The sequence below is a fragment of the Auxenochlorella protothecoides genome (genome assembly GCF_000733215.1).
Source record: "Auxenochlorella protothecoides strain 0710 unplaced genomic scaffold scaffold40, whole genome shotgun sequence".
Classification (NCBI taxonomy): domain Eukaryota; kingdom Viridiplantae; phylum Chlorophyta; class Trebouxiophyceae; order Chlorellales; family Chlorellaceae; genus Auxenochlorella; species Auxenochlorella protothecoides.
In genome coordinates, this window is record NW_011934210.1 from 241,359 (window position 1) to 249,389 (window position 8,031).

The 8,031-nt window shown below is 61.0% G+C and overlaps 1 protein-coding gene across 1 annotated transcript; it reads left to right on the forward strand.

Annotated features, from left to right (window-relative positions):
- Window positions 1–2,313: 2,313 nt before the first annotated feature.
- F751_3798 (Ubiquitin carboxyl-terminal hydrolase 12) lies at window positions 2,314–7,828 on the forward strand (the record flags this gene model as incomplete). Its single annotated transcript, XM_011399372.1, has 11 exons — window positions 2,314–2,376; window positions 2,495–2,577; window positions 2,963–3,087; window positions 3,209–3,754; window positions 4,191–4,240; window positions 4,444–4,546; window positions 4,690–5,027; window positions 5,442–5,591; window positions 5,714–6,349; window positions 6,585–6,824; window positions 7,436–7,828. The coding sequence occupies 11 exons, from the start codon at window positions 2,314–2,316 to the stop codon at window positions 7,826–7,828; spliced, it is 2,727 nt and encodes a 908-aa protein (XP_011397674.1).
- Window positions 7,829–8,031: the final 203 nt, after the last annotated feature.

The window sequence follows — 8,031 nt, forward strand, 5'->3', positions numbered from 1 at the left end:
CCAAGTGGGACTCGGATACAATTACTCCAACACAGACATGATGCTTAAAATTCCCAATACTGCAGGCAGCCCGCGCCTACGATGCTGCTGCAGTGGCCATTCGGGGACCCAATGCCCGTACTAATTTTATCTACCCATTCGAGCTGCACTCCATACCACCGCAACCCAGTCCTGCCAAGGTAAGGGTTGTAAGGTGGGAATCAGAGGCCTCTTCCCCATTCTGCAGCTAATCTACCTGATGGCAAGACAATTTAAAAGGCTTTCCTGTACGTGGTTAACCAGTCTTCTCTTCCCCGTCACCCCTTCCCCTCTCAACGAATTCATTCCCCCCCTTAGAGTGCCGAAGTGAAGCGTCCTACGAGTGAGCCTGCTACCAGGACACCCGGCGCGAGCTCATCCCAACCCCAGCCAGTCGTCCTGGGAGCGGCACCCTTTGGTGTCGAGCTGATGGGCAGCTCCCTTCCCTTCCTCTTTACACAGCACCCTGCAATACAGTCCTATCCACAGCAGCATCAACCCGTGGCTGCTTGGAACCAGCCTGCAGTGCCTGCACATCAGCTGCTATCCTCCCTGCCGCAAGTGCTTGGGACAAGCTTTCATGTGGCCGCCCCGACCCTCAAGCCTGCAGTCCCTGCAACCTTGGCCCCTCACTCGGTGGGGCTCCACCGAGGAGCACAGGGCTCTGCGCATGTCATCTGTTACATGAACTGGGAAGCCCCTGCCTCCCGGCGATGTACCCGGCTTAAAGACCGAGTGCCGTCAGCAACACTCAGGCACATCAACCTTGTACCCCTGTCACGCAGGGTGCAGTGGCGCTCCCCACCCCTCCAGCACCCAGGCCCGCATCTTTCACGAGTCCCACTGCACACTTCACGAACGAGGATGTCCTCTTGATTGGAACCGACTTGGTGAGGTGGCCTCGAGGCTTGGGAAATTCCTGTCCAAAATGCTCTCTTCAAGTCTACATGAGCACCTGATCATAAATCTTCCCAGACATTGAGATCTCCCCCTTTCTCTGCAGAGTTTCCTCTTACCCAAGTCCGAGCAATGTCTGGCTTCCAAGATTCCTCCGTGTGTATTGATGCTATGATGTTTGGGGGGCGTTCTGTGATGCCTGCATCAGGGAGTGAACCTCTGGGAAGGGCCGTCGCACGCTTGCTCTCGGGCAGCTCATGTGGGTTGCTCATGGGCTCAGCCATGCTCCCACACGATCCCACATCCAGAGGCTTCCTGAGTGGACAGGGAGATTGCCCTCAGCGAGCACAAATCCCATCCGTCCAATCTGAGAATTGCTTTACACCTGGTTGGTCTGGAGCTGGCAGTGTCAGCATCCAGGATGCTCAGACCTGTGTTCTGGCATGCATGCCCCAGCAGTCGAGCAGACTGAGTTCAGAGCAGAGCGAGTTTTCATCCTTGGCCATCAGAGATCCGGGATCACAGGTACATGTTGATGGCCTGGGGGGGATCTGCTACCGAGGCTTGAGGAAACCCGAAACTTCCTTTTCCTGGTTGTCAGTGTGCTGCCCCATGCCATTGCAAAACTTGAGGCTCCTGGCCGCATGCACTTCCATTGCTACAGCAGCTGCTAGCGGTGACTCCTGAGCTACAAAATATCAGCGAGCAACTAGACTGGCTGCTAGCCCATCCACCGGGAGAGAAGGGGCAGCACTAAGGTGCCACAGGGATAGTGGTTAGATGTGGTGCAAGGGGCTGCACAGTAAAATTTACATGAATATGTCCGGATCCTGGCAACACCGATGGACCAAGCTAACCATCTCAACCCCCCGGCAGTTTTGGTGGCATGGCTCCCCAGAGCCGAGTGCTGACGGAGGCCACTGCATGTGGATGCAGCAAGGCAAGTCAGATCTCGCGCCCGGACCGTGCCGGCGTGCCATAGCGATGGAATGCCTGTAATCGAATGGATGTCACGACGACAATATCGACTCTGAAGCCTGTACAAAATAAATGAAGAGTGATGCCTTTCGAGCGCCCTCGCATTGCCTAAGAGGGCAGTGACCTGCGGGGGGGGCCGGTCTAACACCACGACCTGATCTGTACTGGACCGCAGTTCCAAGCACAGGCCAAGTGGCAAGGCAACAAAATGTACAGCGACAAGATAGAACGCAAATTGCGGCCCATCTTCGATGCCGTGGAGTGTCATCAATACAAGGCATGTACGAGTCCCTGGACAGGCTGCATATGGCACCACCCTCTTCACACGGTTGAGGACCATCGACACAGCACACTGTCCTCCACATGCAGGCTGGCAACAAACTCATCGATGCCGCCTTGAAAAAGTTGGGTCAGAATCAGATGCTGCTAGCCCTGAAAGCTTACTCACTCATCAAGCTGGAGTATTTGGCAGATGGTCTGCAGGTACTGAGAAGAAGCGATGCGCGATGCTTGCTCGGAGCTGATCGACGCAGTTGCACATGTGGGCTTTCTCAATGAAAGCGAGGCTTGCAGTTCAGGTCAACCTCACCACGATGTGCAGATCCTGGAGGACATTGTCAAGGAGGGACCAGAGAGCGACCGGGTGCTGTCGATCATGGCATACGCATATAAAGACGCAGACAGGTGCTGTCGGTGGTGGAGGCATGGAGCTTTGTTGACTCCGAACTCTTGGAGCCTGTCCGCTGTCCCTGCAGCAGATCTGTCCGAGTGCTTGCTTGAGCAGGTTGGAGGGCACCCTGTCGGCCTACATAGTAGCTGTTCGAGCACATCCAGGGGACGAGGAGATGCTGAAGGGATTGTTTGGGGCGTATGTCAGGTATGCAGGTCCCCTGCAAGCTTGGATGTCATGGAGAGACCAAAGCCACCACTCCTCAGTGGCAGTGTGTGTTCATGGTTTGACCAGTACTGGCGGTGGTGGCAAGTTGCAGTTGATTGGGCTGGGAATTTCCCCGCGAGGGGCAGCAGACTCAATTCAGGGAATGCACACACCCCACTCATTGATTTCCAGTGCGGGCGACTTCACCAAGCAGCAAGCCACTGCCCTGCAGCTCATCAAGCTGAGCCCTGATGCTGTGAACTACCTCTGGTGGGCAGCTGTGTCAGCAGCCATGCAGGCCAGAGCCTCGATACAGGGTGAGGGAGCACACTTTGGTGACAAGCCGCATCAAGTGTCCACAATCTCTCCCGGAAAACTCAGCCACACACAGTGCCTCACTCATGCTCCTGACCCTATCCACACTATGTCCCATCGCAGGCCAGGCATCAGCGCTGCCCACTGCAAGTCTGCTCACCCTGGCAGGGCGGCTCATGGACCGAGCCCTAGACAGGACCCCACCGAGTGCCTTTACCTTTGAGATGCTGCTGGTGGTGCTTGATGTGCTGCTGGCCTCTGGACAGCATGCCCGGGCGGCGGCGCTGCTGGAGGGCTCCCGGGCGCGCAAGGCATGCACCTCCCCGACTGACCTCTCCTTCCTCTGCGCCGCCGTGGCTGCTGGTGCCAGGGAGCAAGAGGCGGCGGCCCGGCGCTGCCGCGAAGTGCTCGCTGTCTCCCCTCATGACTGGGCGGCGGCGCGCCTCTGCCTCGACTGCCTGCTGGCCCAGGGATGGAGCGGCAGAACCCTGCGCTGCCGGTGGCCTGTGTGGGTGGTGGGTGGCCTGACGGACACGATGCTGGAGCGGGAGCATGGCAGCCAGGAGGATCAAACGGCGCCTGAGCCCCTGGGCGAGGTGCAGAGGCGGGTACTGGCGGACTGGTCGGACGAGTGGGGCTCCAATCTCCCGCCTCCTGATTGTAGCGGGAGTGCAAGCCCAGGTCCACTTCTTCGTGCCACTCATTTGGCCCTTTTGGATGGCTTAGCGCGGGGTCTCACAGCGAGACATGCGGAGCAGGTCAGCACGGAAGCTTCCGGGCCGGCTGACAAGGATTTGGCCAAGCAAACTTCGTCGGCCTTCCGTGCGCTGAGTACCCTGGGGAATGTTGTCCTGGATCTTGGTCCATACTTGGCCATGCTTGGGGGTGCAGAGGCCCAGTCCCTCGCTGACGAGGCAAAGGCGATTGGCGAGGAGCTCTGGGCCAACTCTTGTGGAGCAGGGAACACAGGTACGAGGACAGGGGGCTGGGGACCGATGACTGCCAGAGAGACTTGCGATTCAGATGAGCATCATGAGCGCCATGATGGTGCAGGCACACAATCACACAACAGCATGTTTGGTAAGCCATCAGCCTGTTCCCACAGACAAGAGGACTCAGGAAGCAGGACTCCAGGCGCTCAGCAACGGCTACCAGGTGGGGTGTGGAATGTTGGGGCCTACCCTGCGTTGAAGACACCGAAAAGATGTGGTCTTACAGGAGAGGCATCAATGTTGCAATGCTAGTGCAGACTCGTATCATGCTAGCTTACCCACTGAAATCATCAACTGAACGGCATAACAAACAAGAAAAAACTGAGCATCCATCGTCCAAGTCATGTCATGCCTCTCATTGCACAGGTGGAGTTTGAGCTGGGCCTACCAAGGCACACAAGCGGGGACCAAGCTCGAGGCGCTGCTGCTGCTCTCTTGACCACATACGCCGCAGCTCTGCCCCTTTCAGGTGAGCCAGAGTGGAACGGTGGCTGCTCCTGTGCCATGTGCAAGCTCCAGTGACCAGAATGGTGTCGCATTGTCAGCCTGTTCTGGGTGGCCATGCCCAGGTCAGCCTCGGCCATCAGACCTCAAGCCATCCCCACACTGCAGCTGGGCTGGACGCCAAGCAAAGGGGTCACGGTGAGGACCTGGTCACCCTCGCAGTGACGCGCCTGCTCCAGGGTCATGCGCTGGACCTGCATGGCCTGCTGCCGAGCGCCCTCTTCGTGTTGGAGGCGGCGCAGGCGACACGCACCTCATCGGCACCCCTCCGGCTCCACGCTGCCGCGTTGTATGCCCTGCTTGGGTGCCCCAGGGCAGCTGCCATGCAGCTGGAGGCTCTGGGCGTGAAGCAGATTTTGCATGACAGCATGACTGCGCACTGGCTCCTGCCTGCCCTGCTCGACTCGGGAGCCACTGCAGCAGCTGGAGAGGCGCTGGACACGTGGGTCTGGCTTGGCTGTTGGACTGCGCTTGCCCTCGTTTTATTCCTTCTGTCGCCTGTTGGGCGGAAGTGTGCGAAGGCATGCCGGGTGTCGGTGAGCCTTCGCTGCTCCCTGTCCTGGAGTGCAGGTTTCTGAAGGCCGTGCTCCTCCTGCATGATGGGCACCGGAAGGACTCAGGCGAGACACTGATTGCTGCATTCCAGCACGGGTCGTACTCCAAGGTCGGTGGCTGGAAGCGTCCTGAGTCTCACTCTGTCATATGCAGCAGGAAGTGCACAGATGCTGGCAATGGCTGCCTCGTACCACACATGCCAGTCTCGCACCAACGCGTACTCTGGCCTTGATACTGCTGAGCCGCTGGTCCTTGTTATGTGTTGCTTGTTCCCTTACCACATCCCAGCAGCCCTACCCTTGCAGGTCGCCGAGTTTGTGAGTTTCAAAGAGAGGCTTGCAGCCTCCCATGCCCTCCATGTGGTGCGGGCAGAGGAAGCTATCCGGAAGCTGAGGCTCCTGGCCTCCTCCCCTGTATCACCCCACACCCTCATCAAGGCGGCACGACATCTCGAGGTGGGTGGCTTGCCCCCGGCACGGCTACTGACCTGTGGGCTGTGCCACCGTCCCTGCCTGCCCTGCATCAATGGCTTTTCGGCACCTCGCACATTACACCGCTGCATCTCAAATGCCCGCAGGAGCAGGCACCTCCCCTGCCGACACGCATCAGCTTCAACGAGGACCTGGGCACACGGCCAGCCTGGTTCCCGCCCGGTGCGACCTCCGCCTCCGAACTTGGGCCGGCACTGGCTTTGCGGCCCTGTGGGCTGTGGTGGCGAGCGCCATCGGCTGCCTCCAGGGCCACCTGTGCCGAGGCTCAGGCCTGGCGGAGCGCCCAGAGGGCCAAGCTAGAGTGGCGACGGGGCCTGCCACGCATGCTGGCGGCTGCTCTGGATGGAGCAGGCCCAGATGCAGGCTCAGAGGATGCAGAGGGCGACAGCGGTCTGCCTGCGGACCCAGCCGGAATTGGGGATGGCGAATACGCCCACGGCATCTGGGAGGTGCTGATGCCCGCTGCCAGAGCCTGCTGGGCAGCCCTGCGCTGCGAAGCGGGCACTGAGGCTCCCAAGTGCGCGGCGGCTCCACCGGCCTGTGCTGCACTGAGCGCCGTGATCTCCTGGCTCCAGGTGCGATTCAGTGCCTGGTCTGACCGCCTGGAGGTCGCGCAGCAGGGTCTTGTCAATGACCCGCTCCTGCACCTATCTCTGGCGATCTCTGGCGGTCACGCCCGGTTTGTGGCGGAGGAGGCCCTCTGGGCAGCCCACGCCCTCAAGGTACGGATTTAGGGGACTGCACCCTTCTTGCAGTGGCTGCAACGCAGCGATTTGATTGCAACAGTACCCATCAACGTTGCATTCATTGCAGTGCATTGTACTGAGAAGTAGTGAGCTGCTGAGCCGGAGTGCCAAGCCCATCGTGTGTCTATCCCTGCCGCCTAACATAGTGTGCAAGTTGCTGGCTCATCACCCACTGTTGACCTGCCACCTTCAACCCTCGCTGCCATTGCAGGCGTGGCTAGCTGCGGCGGGCGGAGCACAAGGGGCGAGCGATGGGAACTTAGACATGTGTGCCGACATCCAGCGTGCCCTCTCCTGCCTACGTGAGGGTTTGGGGTCCCTGAGGGAGGTGCTGGAGGCGTTGAGCCTGGCTGCAGCCCAGCTGCCGGATGCCTATGATCTGGCGGGGGCAGATGCCAAGCTCTGGGGCTTTGCACCAGGGTATGATGCTCGGCTGGTGCATGACACTACGGTGGCGGAGCAGCGGCAAGGGCTCGAGCAGCTGCAGGCTCAGGCCGCGAGCGTACTGCGCATCCTCGACTGACTCGCAGGGGGTGGTGTTGTGTAAGGCGGAATGCAATTTCAGGTGCAGCACATGGGCTGCAGGGCAGGAAGAATTGTCGAGTCGGGAATCAGCCGAGGGAGTGCTAGGGAGAGGGTCGGTGAGGCATGAAGCTTGGTCTGTGCAATCGCGGCATGGCCGTGCATGCCAAGCAGCCTCTGGAGTATGTCGCGAGGGAGTTGGCTGGTCCAGCTCGAAGCCCTGTAATTCTGAAGCGCAGCAGAGGGCATGCTCCTCATTCGCGCTGGCAAGACCGCCCCCCGCGGCCTCACTCGCGCAGCTTCGCCCCCCGCACCCGCCTGTGCGTCATGGTGAGCAGCGCCAGCAGGGCGGACAGCGGCTGGGTGACGGCTACCTTCCCGCAGGCCACGCCCACGGCCAGCCGGTCGGCGTAGGGCTGCACCATGCGCCGAGTGGCGGGGTCCAGACCCAGCACGGCCAGCACCACGCCGGCGTCGAAGCGGGCCTGGCGCACCAGGATAGACCTGGGAAGGGGGGGGGGGGGGGGGGGGGGGGGCGAGGCGTGCGTCGGGACGAGACGACTTTGGGTGACGGAGGAGGCCCACAACCGCGCTTTTGCCTTCAGCGACCCCTTCATCATGCGTGTGCGGGAGGGCGAGACCGTGGGCGAGCTGCGGCGCCGCGTGCAGGTCGCGCTGGGGGTCGGCGATGAGGAGTTTGCGGGCTGGCGCGCGCTGCTGTGCCCGCCGCTGTCGGCCCCGGAGCCGCTGGAGGACGAGGAGGGGGTGACCGCGCGCCTGGCGCGCGCAGACCTGGAGCGCCTGTACGGCCACCACGACCGCGCCTGCATCGGGTGGGAGCACGAGAACCGGAACCCGCGCAAGACGCACGCACACCTCAACCGCAACGCGGCCTGGTACGGGCAGGAGCGCCAGCTCAAGATCAAGGCCTGAGGTGCGGGCGGGAGCGGTGCGGGGGGAGGGCCGCGCATGCCACACGCGGCGTGGCCGACCATGGCCCAGCCCCTCTGCAGTGTGCTGACTGCGTGCTCTCAGGGCAATGCCCGGCACGCCGGCTGTAAGGCCGTTGATATATAGATCGCCGCGGACTGGTGCAGGTCTGTAGGATCTAAAAAGGGGGGGGGGGGGGGGAAGGG